Raw genomic sequence first — 21,777 nt, 5'->3', positions numbered from 1 at the left:
TTTAGACAATCTGTTCAAAAGAAATAAATCTGTCACCCTCCAAGACATTTTCAATGTATACCAACCCTGATTTAATCCATCTATGCTGAAATACCGCCTTCTTGTTGACTTTCAGCAGTTTGTTATTCCAAAGGGAGGTAATATGAGTGAAAAAGGGTTCTTGTCCCACAATTTGGTGTAAAGACATCCCGGTCTCTCTTGCAAACCTCAATAGTGGCTTGTCAGATGGGATTTCTGATTCTGATTTCTGTTTCTGATCATTTGGATGGATGAGTCAATTCATTTGGTAAGATAGTGTATGAAGTGACCACGCTGCTGTGTGTAAATCCAACTTATAGCAAATAATACTTAAAAAGAGAGATGAAATTGGAAGCTCTGATCTTTAAAAAGGACAGGGGTCAGTGAGCCTTAGCAGATCAGCAGTCATTATCAACCCTGAAAGGCATTTGTACTGTATGGGGATTTTGAGTTTATGACAGTGGGCAGTAGCGGTTTTAGGCACGGGCCATACGGGCGATCGCCCGGGGCGGAAAAATGACGGAGGGGCGGCGCCAGCGGCTCAGCTCTTGTAAAATACTTTATGCATCACTATTGGTTTACTTATATCACAGAGTTTGTAACAGCCTGAAACCTGGCGGCGCCCCCGCCCCGCAGCTGCGCTCCCTCCTGTCTTTGAGAAGTAGACGCAAATGTGTGTGAGAAGGAGAAGGGAGGGGGCGCGGGGTGAAGAAGGAGAAGGGAGGGGGCGCGGGGTGAAGGGTGCAGGCTGAGGTGAGCACGGAGCACAAAACGCATGCGCAAACCTGGCTGGATCTTCTTCCAGGGGGGCAACGGTCGCGGGCCGCGGCTCAGTGCTTGATGTAAAAATAAAAATAAAAATTGCGCCGCCATGTAGCGAATTGGCGCCCCTGGGTGCAGCTGCACGCGCTCCTGCAGGAAATGTTTGACGAACGGGAGGGGGGGGGGCTGCGGGTATAAAAAAAGTATAAAAAAATCATGCTTTTTTGGTTATTTCAAATAAAAAATGGGAAACAAAAAAAAATTCCTCACTTAGATTACAGTTGGTTTAGTCGACAGACTTGATACCTATGTCAGGACATTTATGCTAAATGCAAAAACATCTGAAATATGGAGAAAAAAGGTCAAAGCTGGTGCCCAATTTAGAAAGAAAAGAGAAGAAGAGGAGAAAAGAGACAAAGAAAAGGTTATTATCGCATAGCTAGATGCACGTTTTCTAAATTCGAATGCTACCTGCCCTACAACAACAACAACGTTGCAGAGGAAAAATCTCTTGTTTGGTCTATCATGACCAAAACTGAAGTAGGCCCAAATATTGCAAATAACGTAATTTTTAAGATATTTATTCTTAAATGTTTGCTCTGCCTTAACTTGTAACATTAGTTATGATTCGTGTGTCTGTCTGCTCTGCTGTAACACAAAGTTTTTGTTGTGTTTTATTGTTGTATTTTAGTTCATAATGTTAAATAAGCTGTGATGGTAGCATGCTGCTGCTGCTGCTGCTGCTGATGCTGCTGCTGCTGCTGCTGCTGCTGATGCTGCTGCTGCTGCTGCTGCTGCTGCTGCTGCTGCTGCTGCTGCTGCTGCTGCTGCTGATGCTGCTGCTGCTGCTGCTGCTGATGCTGCTGCTGCTGCTGCTGCTGATGCTGCTGCTGCTGCTGCTGTTAGCTTTTCAAAACTCCAGTTGATCAAGTCATACCTGAGATCACCAATGTCTCAGGAGCAACTCACTAACCTGCTGTTGTTAGTATCAATCATTCAGGGGGGGAGCAGATTTCATATGATGACGTTATTGACAAGCTTGCATCAGGAAGGCCACAGAGGTTAGGTTTTAGTTAGTGTTTTCTGTTCTTAGTGCTGCAGTTACATTTATTCTAGTGTATTATTAGTGTGATTTGTAGTTTATAATATTTATTTCAGATTGTTTGTGTTTATTAAATATTTCCTAACTGTATTTTCAGTTACAATAAATGGACAAAGTGACTCTATGGGGGGGGGCGCTAGAGGAGGGCCTCGCCCGGGGAGTAATTCAGGGTAGAACCGCCACTGACAGTGGGGACTAAACATTGCTTGTCTATGATTTCCCCTCATGGACAGCCAAAACCCATGTCACCTTTTTTTCCTTTTCAACCTCGGTACAATACCTGGGGGTGCATCTTTGGCACTGATGCTCGTGTGAGGTCAGAGAACTGGATTAGGGAAAAACGTGCCTGACTACTGATGTGTCTCAGAGAAGGAATGCAGACATAAAGAGACCACATCACTTCCAGATCCTCCACAGAGTTATACTTCCTTCCTCTGTCTGACATGTATCAAATCAAAAAGTCCACAAATGAATTTGAATTTGGATTTTCCTTTTCCCAGGGCAGACACAAATCTGGGCTGCATTCTCATCCCTCATTTTTCCTTAACAGCTGGCCTGAAACTATCTGAATGGTTGTTAGTCTGTTCAGAGCAGTTTTCTGAAGCAGTGTAATTTCCTAACTTTTGAGGCGAAAGGGAGACTTCTGTATGAGGATAAAAAGGAAAACGTTCACCTGTATTTCAACAGTGACGTGTTCCTAATGAGCCTGGATTTCTGCCTTTCTTGGCTTCACATGCACCATTACAAAAGCAGAATCAGAGCGAGGCAGCCAGGCACACAGTTTCCACAAAAGGCTTTCAGTGAAGCCTCAAAGGTTGCTTTGACCTTTGTTGCACAGAGGAGATCAACTGGTTGTCAGAAGCTTGGCCTATGGTCACTTACAATCACTACATTACAATCAAACATGAGTCCCTCCCCCACCCCCTCACATTAAAAAACATCTGGATCCATTGATTACTGGGATATCAATCACGTCTTTGCATCATCAAGCGGCAGCGGTGGAGCAGAGGCAGACAGCTGTGAGCTTAGAGGAAGACTCCTGCTCTTCGGCTGTCACCCTCATTTGTTTTTAGCCAGCATTCCAACATGAGAAGTTCTTTAGACATAAATAAAAACATTTTTGTGGTAAATCATAAATACACACACGTAAATGTAGGAAGGTATTCTAGTCACAGTCACCCAATGTCAAACTCATGTGAGATTATGTTGAAATAATTCAGTGTTGATCACCTACACAGGCCATTTGAAGGATCATTTGGTGTCATAATGATCTGGACCAAAGGGGCTGATGACAACTATGAACACTTTAGCCCAGGGCTGTCAGAATCCAGGCCTCAAGGGCCAGTGTCAGACATGTTTTTCCAACCAACCTGCCACCGGAGATTCTTATTGGCTAAAGCAGCAGATGAGACAGGATGTGTGGAAAACCAGCAGGAGGCCGGCCTCGAGGCCAGGAGTTTGACACCCCTGCTAGCCTTTGCTAAGCTTCACGCTGTCTTGCTTTTTTTAAGTGCAGTGAGACAATCTTGGATACAAATGACTGATCTTAATATACTGAATATTAAACATGCAGTCGGTCATATAAAGACACAATAAAGTTTAAATAATGAAGTCCTACTGGAATCTAAACTAAATTGGATTACAAAAATCTGGAATGTTTGAAATGACTTGGATTTAATAACTGCAGAATGATGTTTGTTTTTGTGTTGTTTTCGGACAGAACTGGCCACCCCTGGTCCTCCAGAGCCACAGCCCTACCTTTGTTCCAGCTCTCCCTGGTCTGCTTGATGCTGACTTCCTAAAAAAGGAGTTTGGAGTCAATCAGGATGTGGAATCACTTGAGTTGGCCAATCAGCAGTAAAATGGTCAAGGAGAGTTGCAAACAGGCAGGGTTGTGGCTCTGGAGGACCAGGCTTGGCCAGCAAAAAATGTAATTTCAACTAAACCTTCGCCAGCAGATGGCAGCTCAGCCCTGCTGTTTATTTTAGGCCGGGCCTTTCTAACCATTGCTAGGACTTCTTGATATCAGCTACTTCAGTGTATGTGTGTGTACATATATATATATGTGTGTGTGTATATATATATATGTATGTATATATATATATATACACACACACACATATAAAGTATAAGGTAGGTATATATATATATATATATATATATATATATATATATATATATATATATATATATATATATATATATATATATATATATATATATATATATATATGTATATATATACACACACACACACACACACATATATATATATATATATATATATATATATATATATATATATATATATATATATATATATATATATATATATATATATATATATATACATATATGCTCCATGCGTGGTGCTCCTTACCATGCATGGAGGGGATGTGAGTAACCACCCGCGGAAGGGGCGTTTATATATATATATAATATTTATATTTACACTGTATATATATATTTTTTATTTTAAACACAAACACAAAATGGAAATAAACACAAGAGTTAAAAATAGACAGATATAACAAAACAATGTGCTTTAAAAAAAGATGTTATGCACATTTCCATGTACAGTTTCTTTCTTCAAAATATTCTAGTTACCTTCTATAGCGCATATGCAAAAGAGAAATGTGTTTTTTTTTTTCTCCATTGCTGGCCTACAGTTCCGTTAGTGACTTCTTATAGTTTTTTTTTTAAACATGTAAACTTTTGGTTTGTTTTAAACCTTCATCCAATCTTTTCCATTAATCCACACCACAAACTGATGAGCACATTTTCTTTTTTGTAGTAGGAATGCTCTGCTTTTTGAAGACCGCTAAACAGCTGGCTGATGGAAATGATCCACCGTCAGTTCCGTGCATTGCTTGATGAAGTTGAAAGCGAATATTCTGATCTCCTGCTACACAACACAGTCCAATGGCTGTCCAGGGGTGACGTTTTGCGTCACTTTGTCATCTGTTTAGAACACGTGAAAACATTCCTGAAAAGCAAAGACCTGAACTACCCGCAACTGGGAGATACTGAGTGGCTGGAAAAGCTGCACTTTTTGCCGGATATGACTGTGACAAACACCTAAACGAGCTGAATGAAAGTCTGCAGGCGCCGCAAATGCTTGAAGCTGTTTTGTCATTCGAGTGCAGCTGACTGTCTTTGCCAGAGATGTACAGGGAAGAACTAAGAGAAGAGGATGCTGCTGCTTTTTACCCGTGCACTGACTTGCTTGGCGTTTGCACAGAAATCAAACTCAACTGTATTAATTTGATTTTATATACTTAGGGCATCCGGCGTAAAACATTGCCAAATTTACCATGCGACTTGTTCGCTGTGGCGACCCCTGATGGGAGAAGCCGAAAGTGGAAGAAGAAGATACTTTACCTTTACTGTACCTTGTTTTCTTTTTTATAAACGCAGGCTGCGTTTTATTGCACTGTTTAGTTCCAAGAGAGGGGCACGTCATGCATGTTCCATTTTATTGTTTTTTGTTCGAATCCTCAAAATAAAATTGACATCAAAAATCGTATTTCTTTATTACATTTCTTTAATTTTATCAAAGCAATGAAACATAATTCATTGATATTGTAATGAAGTTAAACTTGCACAACAGAGTAGTCACGTGACGCGTCGTTCTCCGCAGAATGCACTGCAGGGCAAATAAACATTTAATCGTTAATAATGCTCATTATGTATTTGTAGCAACTTAGTCATTTTGATAATAGGCTAATATAGCTAATATAGAAACATATTGCATGTGTTGCCTTCATTATAAGGCTTAAATAGGGCTTTTAATATTTTGTGGCTCCAGACATATTTGTTTTTTCCGTCAAATTTGGCTCTTTCAACATTTTGGGTTGCCGACCCCTGGGTTAGGCTAATGCGTGTGTAACCGGATCACTTCTGCGTTGTGTTTAGGAAGTCAAAAGATCTCGGGACACATCAGCACCCTTGGAGACCACCTCCGTTTATTGCGTATCTGGCAATTTTCCAAAAAGAAAATAGAAATTACGGTGTTAGCATCCCGTATTAGCTCCTCTCCCGCTGGACAGTAAAACAAAAAGGGCCCGCTAACACATACCTGGCAATTTTCCAAAAAGAAAATAGAAATTACGGTGTTAGCATCCCGTATTAGCTCCTCTCCCGCTGGACAGTAAAACAAAAAGGGCCCGCTAACACATACCTGGCAATTTTCCAAAAAGAAAATAGAAATTACGGTGTTAGCATCCCGTATTAGCTCCTACATGAGGGTGAGAGGTAGAGGGAGCACAGAACATGAACAGGAAATTCTTATTCTGAAATAAACAGTTAACATCTACAAAGGTTTTTATGTTTTTCATAACAGATTCCAAATAATAACAGTATATGGCACAATAATTAACATAAAATGAGGATTCATATGGCTAACATTACAGGACACCCACCTCTCCCGCTGGACAGTAAAACAAAAAGGAAAGAGGGAAAGAAAGCGCCAACCTTATAAAGAGAAAACCACGAAGAAGAACACATTAAGGAGGGGCTACAAAACCCAACACAGAATACAAGGGGGGAAAGAAACTTAGAGACAGTCAATATTTTGTGTAATTAAAATGAACAGATCACGTCCTGTTACACTCACCCCCTTAGAATTACACAAAATACAAATAAATTTACAAAAGCATACGTGACTTTGGTCTGAGGAATCAATAAACTGAGCCAAACAAATCAGCAACATGCTACCTAATGAAAGGTTAGAGACCTGAGATGTGCTAGAGTCATAGCACTCCCAAAAATAAAAACTCCAGACATTATAAGGTGCCTTTTACACCTTAACGTTTAGCTACACAAAATACAGATTTCCAGGTTCCCTTACTAAAAAAAAAAAAAAAAGCATCCAAGAAAACCAAATAAAAATACAAGGAATTCTGTCAAACACGAGTTTTTCATGCATTCAGAAAACCTATGCATGTAAAAAAACTGTATGTTTCATACGTCCAAAAGTATTTCTATCTGAGCCATAGAGTCAATAAGCCGGCAAACTGGTTTAATAACCCTCCCAAATCTAGTTGTCGGTTGCTCTACGATATGCGGCTCTGAAGGACATGAAATAGGGTGGACTGAATCATCACAAGATTGCACTCCAGGTGATGTGACATTGTCAGGCACAGATGTGGGGAATTGTCTGACCCACTCTGATGTACGGTCATCAGCAGACTCACTAGGCCAGGTCAGAGACTCAGCCAAAGAAGATTCAACTGTTCCAGCCTCCGCATCCACAACCGATAATGCTGCGCCCTCTTGAGCAGTGTTTGCAGTTTCACTGACAGAGCAGGATGCATTGTTATCTATATCAACCATCAATGGTAAGAAGTTGATGTCAAGAAGGAGATTCCGGTGCACCACTCGCTCATTTCCATGGGCATCCCTGATCCTGTAAATGTGAATTGCGGGTTTAGACGCTACAACTGTGTAGATGATGGGTTCCCATCTATCCGATAGTTTCCGTCTGCCTCTGGCATTTTTATTTGCAACCAGCACCCGATCACCTGGAGAAAGAGGCAGACCCTTCACTCTCTTGTTATATTGGTCAGACTGATGTTTTTGCTCCTTTGCAATATTGCGCTGTGCATGAAGCATCGCCGAACGCAGGTCGTCAACAAGTGTTTTGACATAAACATTGTAGTCACAAATGTTGTCGTCCTTTAGAACACTTTTAAACATGTGGTCGACTGGTAGCCTTGGGACTCTACCAAACATTAGATAGAAAGGAGCAAAACCTGTGGTCTCATGGCTGGTGCAGTTATAAACAAATGTCAGAGTCTGAATCATCTGTGGCCATTTTTGCTTTGATCTTGGAGGAAGAGACCTCAACATGCTCCCCAGAGTGCGATTGAATCTCTCTGTCGTCCCATTACCCATAGGGTGATAAGGTGAAGTGCGAGACTTAGAAACACCGCTCAACTGAAGGAGTTCTGTCATAAGTTCACTCTCAAAATTGTCCCCCTGATCTGAGTGAATACGTTCTGGAAAACCATAAATGCAAAAGAAGCAGTGCCACAACTTCTTGGCAACACACTTAGCAGTTTGATTTTGACATGGAAAAGCATGTGCAAGCTTTGTGAAATGATCGGTAATAACGAGAACATCCAGTGATTTATTGTTGTGGTCTTCTGCTGACCAGAAGTCAATGCACACAAGTTCTAGTGGAGCACTGGTCTTAATGCTCTCTAAAGGGGCTCTTACTGAAGGTTCTGGAGTCTTACTGAGGACACACCTGTGGCAGTTCCTGACATGCCCTCGCACATCCTTCTCCATGTCATGCCAGAAAAACCGCTGACGGGCAAGTGATAATGTTCGTGGCTGTCCTTGGTGACCTGCATCGTCATGAACACCGCGCAACACTGCAGCTATTAAAGAACCAGGGACGACAAACTGGAACCTCTTCTTTTTTGTTATTGCATCTTTTGTCACTCTGTAGAGAATACCATTTAGAAAGGCAAGTTTTTCCCATTGCTTGAGTAGTTTCAATGTTTGTCGGCTCTCATTACAACGTTCTCGCCTTGATGGGCGCTGCTTACGTTCAACATAGAAAGACACCCTTGAAACAACAGGATCCTGTTCTTGTCTAGAACGTAAGTCGGCAAGGTCAAAGACAGTAGAGATGTTCAGGTCTGTTTTTTCAAGTGTTGTCAAATGGTTAGCCAGATATGTAGCACGCTGCCTGGAAGCAGAATCCCAATCAATCAGAGAAGTCAAAACAGATGAAACGTCCTCTTGTGACATGGACATGTTGGCATTGTTGGCAACAGACAAACTGTCTAACAGCTGTGTTTGACAGGTTAAATGAAATGAGTCTTGCACTACATCACCATTCATTTCACAGACCTGTTCCAAAAGCTCAGAATATGGCTCTGCCAAAATGCGCTGTGCTAATGGGGTCACAAAGGGAGTTCTGCTCAAAGCATCTGCCACTACATTCTGTTTCCCAGGAATGTATTTGATGTCAAAAGAGTATGGGGCAAGTTTAGAGACCCAGCGCTGCTCACAAGCATCAAGTTTGGGCTTAGTGAGGATGTAAGTTAGTGGATTGTTATCAGTCCAAACTGTAAAGCTATGACCTTTTAGCCAGTGGGAAAACTTATCACACACTGCCCACTTCAATGCCAAAAACTCAAGTCTGTGTGCAGGATATTTGGTCTGACTGCGACTGAGGGACTTGCTGGCAAAGGCTACAGGCCTAGCTTTCAATTCACCAGGTGGAACTTGGGATAAAACAGCACCCAACCCATCCATAGATGCGTCAGTTGAGAGAATGAAGGGGGAGTCAAAATCCGGGTGGGACAACATCACACAGTTCAGTAGCGCAGTTTTAAGCCCCTCAAATGCTCTCTCACAAGCAGGTGTCCAATCTTGAGGGGTGAGTGTACGATAGGTTCCAGCTTTGCCACGCCCCTTTGCTTTTCTCTTTTGTCCTGCTGTCAAAGCATAAAGAGGTTTCGCAATACGTGAGCAACCAGGAATAAAGTGTTGGTAAAACAGTACCATCCCAAGAAATGATCTGATTTTCTGCTGAGATGGGGTGCAGCCATCAGGGTTCATGAGATCGTTCTTCACAAAGGCAGAAATAACCTTGACCTTTTCCTGGTCAACCGAGACTCCATCAGCATCTATTACATGTCCCAAAAATCTCACAGAGCTCCGAAGAAAGTGACATTTCTTCTGTGACAGTTTAAGATTATTAGCTCTCAGACGATTGAAAACAATCTGCAATCTCATCAAGGCTTCATCTTCTGTAGGTGCAAAAATCAGGAGATCATCCAAGTAACAGAGGAGCTTGGAGAAGTTCAGGTCACCAAAGATACTGAGCATCATCCTCATAAAAGAAGCAGGACTGTTGCATAGACCTTGTGGTAGGCGGTTGTATTCATAAAGACCAAGAGGGGTTGTAAAAGCAGTGTAGTGTCTGTCAGACTCATGAAGTGGAATGTTGTAAAATCCTGATGTCAGATCCATGGTGCTAAAAAGGATGTTACCACCAAGTGCAGCCAGGCAGTCAGCCTGATGAGGCAAGGGATGAGCATCCTTGACGGTCTTGGCATTCAGCCAACGAAAGTCAGTACATATCCTTAAATCACCTGACTTTTTCCAGACAATTACTAGAGGTGAAGCATACTCGCTGACTGACTTACTGATAATGCCCTTGATTTCCATGTCAGAAAGCACTTCACGCAGCTGCTGATAATGGGCTGGTGGTACGCGTCGATATGGGAGGCGGAATGGACGATCATCAGTGAGATGAATGCGGTGGACAAAATCCTTAGCCTCACCGCAGTCGAGTTTGTCTCTGGAAAATACATCTTGGTATGTCAACAGGAGATGTGCAAGTTTCCTCTTACATTCATCTGACACTTCACAGCTCTGGACATCGATGTCCCCCAAACCTCTTTCAGCAAGGAGCTTCACGGGGTCAAATGTTGGATCTGGTGTTACAGTGGGCACTCCAGAAAAGTCAGACACACTTTTGCACAAACCCTGATAGAAAGTCATATCTTCAACAGCTACGCAGGAAAATACATCAGCAATCTTGGTGTTTCGACGTAGTGTTATGGGTTTGAGTGTGGGATTGAGAACCTTCATTGGGATCCAGTGGTCACCCCACATGGGTGTCACAACTCGACCAACAAGGATGCTTTTTGGGGCTGAACGAGTTGAAGATGGTTCTACAATCACAGTGCACCCTGGTGACACTGGAGTAGAAGATGGCAGTTTCCCCCACACCACATATTCCTTCTGTGGCAGTAAAGTGACAGCTTGTCTCAACTTCACAGATCCAATCTTGTCTGGTTGCTCGGAGCCAGACCATCGTGAGGTGCAACTGAGAAGCTGGAGAAACTCATCGCATCCTGGGTCTGAAGTCCTTGATGATATCAGCTCCCAATATTTTGGGTCACACTTCATTTTCTGTATAACTGGACGGAGTACATTGGTACCAATGATCAGTTCATCCCTCTGTCCTGGCACCACAAAAGTTGGCACTTCAAATCGAAAACCATAGACTTCAAGATCCAAATTGTAGATGCATTTTGGGCGTTTTAGCAGGCCACCACAACCAACCATAACCACATTTTCGGGGACAGATTTGAGAGTAAGTACAACACCAAAAGACTGTAGTTTGCTTTCTGCCTCTTCATTTATTGTGCATGACATGCTCCCTGAATCAAGCATTCCTCTCAAAACGGCTCTGTTTCCAACAGACACGGGGGTGTAGAACAACTCACAGGCCTGATCTACTCGTTGTGATCCAACAAAAATCACAGTCTTCTTGTCTGACAATGACTCACAACAGTTCACATATACTGCGTAGGGGTCTACTGTATTTCTGAGGGTATTTCCCGTGTGACCCATGCTGCCCCTCTCTTCACATGGGCTTGCTAGTTTAAATCAGTGCTAGAAGAGGGGACTACTGTTGGTGGTTTCTGAGCCACCAATGTACAGTCACGTTTCACATGTCCTGAACCAAAGCAGTTGAGGCATAGTCTAAATAGTCTGCAATGAGCATGGGTAGTGTGGTCTTTTGAACTACAGACCTTGCATGGGAAATGTTCAAATTTCTGCTGACCATGTGGACGGCCATTTTGCTGTTGTCTCCGACGATCAGTTGTAAGAGAAGAAGTACACAGTGACAGAACTTTATCAAACATGTTCACCATTTGTTGGGTGGCATGTTCAATTATGGGCTGTGAAGAAATGAATGTATTAGCAGCAGAATCAGCAGTCACCGTTGAGTGTTGAGGGGTTAGAACATCACCAACAGACTGATGTTGGCCATTGACATTGGTTGATTGTGAAACCTGCGAAGGATGACAGTGTTGATCTTTTGTAGGAAAAGCGACTGCATTAGAATCAAGCTGAGACTGACAGGTAAAACTCAGGGCATTCTGACTGGGAATGATTTGACTCAAACCATGTTTTGACTGAGGGACTGAGCTTTTGATTTTGCCTAAATAGCTGTCCAATTTCTTCTGTACTTCAGCTGCTGTCCATTCGTGAGGGTCTTTTAACTGAAAAGACAGTGCAAGGCGGGCGTCAGGACAGTGGTTAATAAACATCATGACAACCTCAGCACTTGGGTTTTCCACAAGTCTGCCTCGCCTGCGAAGGCACTCAATGGCAACATCCATAGCTTTGTTAAGGCGGATCCAATAATCCATTGCGTCTTCACCAAGAAATGGCAATGTATTATAGAAGTCCTTCATTGGAAGATCAGAGAATGTTAGCTCACTGAAGTTGCGCTTCAAAATGTCAAAAACAACATCCATCAATTCAGCATCACTCAGTGTGGGATGGCAGCGCAGAGACACTTTCACTACATCCCTGGCCTTGCCCATCAGTCTGGACATCACTAAGTCAAATGCTTGTTGAGATCCACAATTCAGTCTGGACAAGTAACATCTCATCATATCTTCCCACTCATCAATAGAAAAGGTATCTGTTTGGTCACCCCTAAAATACGGTGGTGCTTTAGCTTCCGGCTGGATCACCACTCTTAACTGTTCATTGTGTTCTGAGGGTTGTCTCTCGGCGGGTTGTGATTGGACAGGTTTGTTGTGCTGCATCACACTGAGATTTGCTGTGATATTGTCCCCAATCTGTTTTGCCAAGTCGCTAATTACAGTGCTGAGCGTTTCAACTGTAATAACTTGGGTGGGACTAGGGGGGGCATTTGCAACAGGTGTGGAAGTTGCAGCAGGGATTAGAGGAGGAGAAATTTCTGACTGTTCTGTGACACAATGAAAGTTGCTGGGCCTCATAAATCTTCCCCTCCCAAATGAAAGCAAGGGCTGACCCCTCCCCAAACCAGAACAAATCTGATGACTGGTAAACTTTTGTTCAGACATATTTTCCGGTTTCAGGGTCCCACAAATATCAATCACCTCAACAGAAAGTATGCTGTGTTGGTGCAGCCACAGTACTTAAAAACAGAAAAAGAATGGGGGGAAAAAACTGTTTCTTATTAACTCATGAAAAAAAAATCAGAAATGTTGATTGCCATGTAACAACATACTTGACAATAAGCAAGCCGACGCATGTAAAAAAACAAAAAAAAAAAAAAAAAAAAAAACACCTGTCAGTCAGAGCACAGGTAAAATTGCGCCCTTATTCAACGGGCTGTTGAAAAACCTGTAAGTCAATGTGCAGGGAACAGTTCAACCGTTACAAACTGCCGCTGTTAGCCGCCTGCGAGGTGGTCTGGATCATGCAGAGACGGTGATGGCGACAGAGATTGCTGATCCGCGATAGGACGGGTCTAACGGCACCAAGTGTAACCGGATCACTTCTGCGTTGTGTTTAGGAAGTCAAAAGATCTCGGGACACATCAGCACCCTTGGAGACCACCTCCGTTTATTGCGTATCTGGCAATTTTCCAAAAAGAAAATAGAAATTACGGTGTTAGCATCCCGTATTAGCTCCTCTCCCGCTGGACAGTAAAACAAAAAGGGCCCGCTAACACATACCTGGCAATTTTCCAAAAAGAAAATAGAAATTACGGTGTTAGCATCCCGTATTAGCTCCTACATGAGGGTGAGAGGTAGAGGGAGCACAGAACATGAACAGGAAATTCTTATTCTGAAATAAACAGTTAACATCTACAAAGGTTTTTATGTTTTTCATAACAGATTCCAAATAATAACAGTATATGGCACAATAATTAACATAAAATGAGGATTCATATGGCTAACATTACAGGACACCCACCTCTCCCGCTGGACAGTAAAACAAAAAGGAAAGAGGGAAAGAAAGCGCCAACCTTATAAAGAGAAAACCACGAAGAAGAACACATTAAGGAGGGGCTACAAAACCCAACACAGAATACAAGGGGGGAAAGAAACTTAGAGACAGTCAATATTTTGTGTAATTAAAATGAACAGATCACGTCCTGTTACACGTGCTAACAACCTTTAGCCTTGGATGTACTTAAAAAATCTGTGCGGTCAAAGCTGCAATGTGCGTCATTTCCAAAAGGGTGCGCCCTTTCTGCTGAACCATTTTGAGGTGAGTGCGGTGCAGACTTTTCTATGGTGTCAAATTAGAGTCTAAAGTATTGCGCATCAAAACAGTAAAACCGCGCATCAAAACCCCAAATCTGCAAATCAAAATGGATAAATTGAGAACCAAAACCCACAATTTGCAACCAAAAGCCATTCCCCAAAGCACAATCCTATTTCTCAGCTGCCGATTTGTTTTCTCGCCATTATGAAATCCTGTTTTTGAGTTGCAGTTTTATTTTGAAATTATCTTTTTGAGTTGCGCTTTTATTTTTTGAGTTGCGCTTTTAGTTTTTGCAGTTTTGATTCTAAAACCTGTCGACACGTGAAAACAGTGTCATGTCAGTCAAGGGGAGGGGAGGCGGGACATCCCTGATATCCAGAAGCTCATTGGCTACCGAATAACACAGAGTCTTACGTCTCCATACCAGTTTAGAATGTGCCGGTAAGTTTTTCATGTTTTTCATATCTTTTACTATATTAAACGATCAAACTTGTACTTTGTTTAACCAAAAGACGCCAGCTAGCGGGGTTTCCAGCTCTTTTAATGACTTTTATGGATTAAACAAAGTCGATTTTTTACCACAGTGTCAGGATCGGTCATGTAAACCTGGGAATAATTGCCCGTGAATTGTCACTAGGGTTAATCAAATATGTTCTAACCTTTAAGGTTTCTCAATATTTTTCAGGGTTTACAGAGGGAATTGAACAGAGCAACATATTGCTGTGCCATATTTACAAAATGTATGCGTCTGCACTATGCAGACTGGCAGAATTCTGGTATGAGTGAATCAGAGCAGAGTAAATTGTAGCAGACCAGCAAAAACGTGCTTTATTCCCCTTAAATTTATTCCAGTATTAATCATCAATAAAATTATTAGTATATTTTTAATTAGGTGCTGGTTTTAAAATTGACTATTGCTCTATGTCTGTTGTTCTCTATAAAGGGCCGTTGTCATGCATGCCATAACAAAAAAGGCAGGAATACTGAGGCAGCTACGACATGGATGTCTACAACTTCTTTAAGGTAATGAAAACACTTTTAATCTTAATTTTTTCTCTTCTTTTTTTTGGTTAATCAACTTTGCTGTTTTTGTTTCTTTCCAGATGCAGGCTCCAAAGACGTCCCTGGTGTGATGCAAAGGCTGTCCAGCAGGCTCACAGACATCTCCTGTTAACTGAAAGAGAAGCATTTAAAATAGTTGTCCATTTTGACCATGATTGCATTGACAACATGCCCAGGCACACTGTCTGCTTCCCATTTCTCAGTGCCTGTACGAAAACAGGGACTTTTCCACCTCGAATCTTTTGAGGAGTTTTAAAAACAGTTATTTTAATTTCTCTGAATTGTGGTTCAGAATTTCACAGAATCTAATGCACTTGACTCTGTGTTTCAAAGATATTTGCAAAACCATCAGTCTTTTGTACAAAACACATTTAATGGTCAATCATTACACAATGAAGCTTTACAAAATACCAGTGGTGATTATTAGCCATTTCTTTTCTTAAGGGGGGCAGTGTTTTGTAAGGCAGATGAGATCTGTTCACATTGTTATTTTTTGGTTACATCTTGCTGAGATGACATGCATAGATCAGTACAGACATGTAAATGTCTTGGCCATGGTTTTCCGATGTCCCACAAGGGTTGAACAGGTCTGAGAGGAGAAAAGACAAGCCACGGAGGGAACAACAACTCCAACAGTTTCCTGCTCTGCCTGGTTTAAGTTAGTCTGTCATCCAATGTCCACAGCATCCTGCACACAAAGAAAGATGTATTTAAGACAGTTAAAATGAGTGTGTTTGTGTGTATATAAAGTTAAAAATGAGTGTGTGTGTGTATATATATATCTATATCTATATACATATAAATATATATATATATATATCTATATCTATATCTATATATATATATATATATATATATATATATATATATATATATATATATATATATATATATATATATATATATATATATATATATATATATATATATATATATATACAACACAAACTTTATTGATCCCACCCGTGGGAAATTTGCTCTGGTACCTCAGATAAAAATTGTGTTTCTGAATTATAATTTTACTTTTATTTATTTTTTTAAATAGGGATTAACTTGATCCCAAACTAGGAAAGGTTTCACTTTCTTGCAGCAATAGGTTGCTTTGTTGTTCAATCCATCTGTAATCCCTAAGGAAATATTGAGAAACCTTATAAATTATACATGAATGAATGTACTTCTTAAAAAACTATTTGATTAACCCTAGTGACAATCCACAGGCAATTATTCCCAGGTTGACATGACCGATCCTGACACTGTGGTAAAAAATGGACTTTGTTTAATCCATACAAGTCATTAAAAGAGCTGGAAACCCCGCTAGCATTGAGCTAGCTAGCATGCTAACACGGGAGAATAATGATGATAGTTTGTCATGCAACATCTTACTTTCTAACATCTTTTTTCACTAGCAGCTACTGGTGGAGCTCCTCATCTGACTGTGCTGGCGTCTTTTGGTTAAATAAAGTACACGTTTGATCGTTTAATATAGTAAAAGATATGAAAAACATGAGAAACTTACTTGTCGACAGGTTTTAGAATCAAGAAATAAAAGCGCAACTCAAAAATAAAAGCGCAACTCAAAAAGATTATTTCAAAATAAAACTGCAACTCAAAAACAGGATTTCAGAATGGCGAGAAAACAAATCGGCAGCTGAAATAGGATTGTGCTTTGGGGAATGGCTTTTGGTTGCAAATTGTGGGTTTTGGTTCTCAATTTATGCATTTTGATTTGCAGATTTGGGGTTTTGATGCGCGGTTTTACTGTTTTTATGCGCAATACTTTAGACGCTAATTTGACACCATACTTTTCATGTCTGATTCCGTTTTTGGTCATAAGTGCCTGAAAATCTTGATTTGTAAATTCAGTGCCATTATCAGAACAAATGCACCTTATTTCACCGTGGTGCTGCATCACAAAAATGGTACCCGTGTATTCATCAGTAAAAGACTCTGCATATCTGAACCCATCTAAACTTGTTTGCATAGGACTAGTTAGATCTGTATGTACTAGTTGTAGTGGTTTTTTCAGCCTTTCTATCTGGTTCCCTGTTTCGTATCTAAGTGGTTTTACCTTCTGTGCACACTCTGCCTGGGCTCACTTGTACATCCCCTTTTACTTCCATTCCTTTCACCACACTTTGCAACTTTCTTATATTTTCAAAATTGCAATGACCCATGATTTCATTCCAACCTTAAAAACCATGAACAGCTTTAATATTTGGTAAATAGTTGTTCATTTTCATGAATGTCAAACCTGTATCATTTCTTGGTTATCAGGTGGCTTTCTCCTTTCTTGAATGTGATGGTTGTCCCCTCATTTGCTGCTCTTGCCAATAAGAAGATGTCTGAGATGCCCCGTGCTGCTGTCCAGTGCAGTCTACTAGGTGTATCAACCAATGAGTTCTATCGCTAGAGGAGACATCAGGTGATTCCTCATGGAAGGAGAACGCTGCCATCTTGGTGAGGTCAAGTCACTGCTGCAGTGCATGCATGTGAACACATTTTTTGCAAAATGCCATTCATTGTGCGGGTTTCAACTGCCAAACTCAGAGAAATGAGTCCACGAAGGAGGAAGGCATAACATTTCACAGGTACATACTATATATATATATATATTTTTTTTTTTAATGCTGCAGGGGCTTCATTAATCGTACACATGTTGACATGCATGATGCTGCAGGGCTATTATCAACATGCTGCATGATGTACATATAATTTGCTGTCGACATACATGTAAACTTTATTTTGTTAAACCTATATACAGTACTACTAGGACTAGGCTATTATATTAACATAGATTTATACATTTCTGACTCAGTGACTAAACTTTTCTTGCAGGTTTCCAATGGATTCAGACTTAAGGAAAAAGTGGGCCTTAGCAATAAAAAGAGCTAACCCAGATGGATCACTGTGGTACCAACTAGTAATACAGTCTGACTATGTTCAAAAGATTTTGTGGAAACAGATTTTGATGAGAGGCCAGACTGTTAGCTTGAAACCCGACACCATAACATCTGTGTTACACAAACTGATCACTCACATGAATCAGTAAATCTATTGTTTTTCTTTGTTTTTGTTTTTTTAAAGGGGAAAATCTGTTGTTGACTTTTGGACTTATTGTTGACTTATTGATTTATTATTATCATTTATTATTATTGACCTATTATTGATTTATTGTTATTATTATTATTATTATTGACTTATTTATATATTGTTATTAATTATTATTTTCTCCATATCAAGTCAAACAAAGCAACACTGGTTTGCTAATATGAAATCAATACAAAGAAAACGCAATAATTGGTTTGACAGATGGGTAAACAAAGGGCTCAAGTGAACTGTTCAGGATGTGCTCTTTACTGCACCACGCTGCACCACGTGGTGCAGCGGTAGGGCGGTCGACCCATGATCATAAGATTGCAGGTTCGATTCCCGCCTTGCACGCCCATGAGTCGAAGTGTCCTTGGGCAAGACACTGAACCCCACCTTGCCTCTGGTGGTAGGCAGGCGCCTGTGTTTGGCAGCGGAGTGGCTACCAGTGTGTGAATGTGTGTGTGACTGGGTGAATGAGTCTGTGACTGTAAAGCACTTTGTCCTTGTAGGAAGAAAGCCACTATATAAGTATACGCCATTTACCATTTCCTCTACAGTAGCTGAGATAGGCTCCAGCATCTCTGTGATCCCAATGGGAATACAGCATGATTTAAAATATGGATGGGTGGCAAGCAGTGGTCAGGTTGGAGCAAAGTATGTGGTGAATATTACCAACATTTTCAGTATTCAGTCATCCATCAGTGGTTTGTTTGTGTGGGATTCTTGTTAATCTCATGAAGACCAGAATGTCACATCTGACAGTCCCACAGGTCATGTTAGATTTTATTGAACAATCCTTCCTGCCCATTGTGAAGGGCACAATTCCTAGAAAGAACTCACTTTGACATTCCAACATTGAATTAGAAAAATAGTTTTTTTTAAATGTTGGCTTTTTTCAAACTCAAAAATTCAATGTCCATGAAAGATCTGTTTGGTTTTCTTTTCTGCTATCTGTGGGTGGAGATGCATGAAAAGATGAGGCTTTGCCTAAAGAAAAGCAGGTCATAACCTACAGTATATGTTGGAATCTCTGTGTTTGTACAGAACAGACTATGGCAGAAAGAGAGAAAACTAGATCACAAAACAGCAAAACGTGTTTGGAGGTGAAGCAAGTGTGGGAAGCAAGAGGAAGACTTCTGCTATTCAGTGCAGGCCCACATACGTGTTTTGGCAGTGAAAGCACCAACACACACACATGCATGACTTCTGGGAATAAAATAAAGATCATCCGGATGTGCTGATAAGTCCAACAACAATGTCTGGCCCTGTTTCGGTGAAACTCCCCATGGGAGGCGAAGTGTCTCCATGAAGAGTCTGAGACATTTTCAGAGAACTCATTGAGAGGGCAGCACCATGTCCCCCGCCACCTGTGGGGCTTCGCTGGAGCGTTTCCTCTCAATCACTCAGCAAAATTACAGGAAAAACCAACAGCCTCAGTCACCCACAGCCTGTTGCATGACTGAATGGACCAGACAGACAGCGGTTTGATACCCATAAAAGCAGAGCAGGAATCTGGGAGGTCAATGGTGGGAGTCTTTGTGATCAACACTGAAGCCTCAAGACAACAAATACTGTGTGTAATCCTGATGTGAAGTGTGTCCGTGCTGAAGTGACATAAGCTCAGCACAGAACAACTCAGCAGTGCCGAATTGTGTCAGAATGGTGCCACATCTGGGGGAAAGCAGGCACACCGGAAGACTGTGCGCATTCTGAAGAACTACTGACAGAAACGTCCTGTCGGTCCTACAAAGTTGGCAACTTCAAACCAAACGGCCTGAAGAGATCCATGAGGAGAGTGAAGAAACTCCACAGGGAAGGGGCCCAGAAAAAGGTTTGAACATGGACGATGCAAAAATGCAAGCAAACAGACAAAAAGCTTCTCTTCACTCATCATTGTCACTCCAACTTCCTCATTAGTTTATTGGAAGATTGTTTTGCTCAAATGCTGGAGACAGTTTATCTGACCATGGAAGAACTTTTACAGGGTGTTTCAAATTATTATGCAAATGACATTTTTGAATGTTTTTGCTAAATACTGTCAGTAATAATAATAATGTCAGTCAGCATAATTTCCAAGTAACTAACCATTAGATTACATATTAAATGCTATTGAACAAACCTCTCAAACAAATCTCTGCAAAATGATCACTTTTAACTTGTTTTTTTATCACGTCTGTTAAAATTAACTATACCATAAATAAACTATACTACTGTCGACACAGTATGCACGAAGCACATACTGCATCTACAAAACTGCAACACATGGAAGGTAAGCCTCGTGGAAGAGGGGTGAGGATGGGAGGAGGAAGAGGACAAAACTGGGAAAGAAGAGGAAGAAGAGGCCAACCACATTGATAGATGGCTGATGAAATGAGGGCAACACTAAGAGAATGTACCCGGTAAATGATGGCCTCACAATGTCAGGTCTATTATTCAGACATTTGGTTGAGAGATCAAGTGAACAAACTGCAATTTAGGGTTTTTAAGCATAGACTACTCTGTTCTGTACTGTCAATAGTCATACAAGAGGTTTTCCATGAAGACTTACAATTTACTAGAACCATAGCTAAGTTTTTGTGGCATAGTGTGCTGTAGTTCAACAGTAAAGAAAGTAGTATTAGATTACAGTACTGTAAATCTCACAGCTGAAGTTCATATTCAGTGCCCTGGATTTTCAAAGCAATTCGGACACCATGCTGACAACTTTTTTAAAAAACAGGGAATATGACATCAATTTATCAAAATGAATGGCTGTGTCTGAATTCCCTCTCTACACACTACACAGTGCATTATATAGTGAGTTCGCCATTTTTAGTGCTGTCTGAATCTACGTCCAAATTCCTACCCTAACTACTAAAACCCTATATAGTGCGGCACTATATAGTTCTCTGAATTTTAAAAGCAATTCGGACACCATGCTCACTACTTTTCTCTTTCGGGTGCAGTGTTGCCAGATAGAGTCACAGTTTTCCAGCCCAAAAGTCATCTGAAAACCGCCAGACCCCGCAAAAAACCGCCCAACGGGGGAGGCAAAAAATAAGATCAAGTCAAAGGAATTACACATTCACAAATCACAGATGTAGATATTACTCGACTGGCTTTTTCACAGCTACCTGTCCAGTCTAAAAGCACAATCACATCTATCTATCTATCTATCTATCTATCTATCTATCTATCTATCTATCTATCTATCTATCTATCTATCTATCTATCTATCTATCTATCTATCTATCTATCTATCTATCTATCTATCTATCTATCTATCTATCTATCTATCTATCTATCTATCTATCTATCTATCTATCTATCTATCTATCTATCTATCTATCTATCTATCTATCTATCTATCTATCTATCTATCCATCCATCTATCCATCTATGATTGGGAGAAACAACAATATACAGCTTTTGTAGATTTTTTCCCCTACTGGACTGATTAAGTACCCGATGCGGTGATTTTTCAAAATAAAACATTTCTCAAAATCAAAGATAGTTCAGACTATTAATAAAAGGAGTACAGTATTGAATATTTCTTCAGCGGACCGGCCTTCTTCCATTCATTTTCTTAACCCGCTATAACCTATGTATAACCTCTTCCATCCTTGTGCTGCGCTTGTGTCAAAGCGCCCCGACTACTACCGTGTCAACCTGCTGCTATGATGACCGTATTTAGCGCTCTCTGTGTAGGACACACTGAGGAGCGCGGGGAAAAACAA

General features: G+C 40.9%; 1 protein-coding gene and 1 long non-coding RNA gene across 2 annotated transcripts in view; one reads left to right on the top strand and one right to left on the bottom strand.

Moving 5' to 3' along the window:
* Positions 1 to 6,011: 6,011 nt before the first annotated feature.
* LOC144991812 (uncharacterized) lies at positions 6,012 to 14,304 on the bottom strand. The gene is made up of 2 exons (XM_078945433.1): positions 10,048 to 14,304; positions 6,012 to 7,404 (listed from the first exon to the last, which is right to left on the bottom strand). Exons 1-2 carry the CDS (start codon positions 11,261 to 11,263, stop codon positions 6,845 to 6,847), a joined length of 1,776 nt encoding a protein of 591 aa, XP_078801559.1. The 5' UTR covers positions 11,264 to 14,304; the 3' UTR covers positions 6,012 to 6,844.
* LOC144991814 (uncharacterized) overlaps positions 8,150 to 21,777 on the top strand; it is a 45,701-nt gene continuing 32,073 nt past the window's right edge. The window contains exon 1 of the long non-coding RNA XR_013655434.1: positions 8,150 to 8,332. This is a non-coding gene — a long non-coding RNA (uncharacterized LOC144991814). The remainder of the gene's footprint in view (positions 8,333 to 21,777) is intronic.

The sequence above is a fragment of the Oryzias latipes genome, chromosome 4 (genome assembly GCF_053564925.1).
Source record: "Oryzias latipes strain Hd-rR chromosome 4, Olatipes_Hd-rR_3.1".
Classification (NCBI taxonomy): domain Eukaryota; kingdom Metazoa; phylum Chordata; class Actinopteri; order Beloniformes; family Adrianichthyidae; genus Oryzias; species Oryzias latipes.
This window is presented reverse-complemented; position numbering and strand designations above follow the sequence as displayed.

Coding starts and splice junctions, on each gene's coding strand:
- LOC144991812 (XM_078945433.1), bottom strand. CDS start 11,263: ATGGGTCACACGGGAAATACCCTCAGAAATACAGTAGACCCCTACGCA. Junction 7,405..10,047: donor GGAAATCAAGGGCATTATCA/GTAAGTCAGTCA, acceptor CTCTTTCTCCAG/GTGATCGGGTGCTGGTTGCA.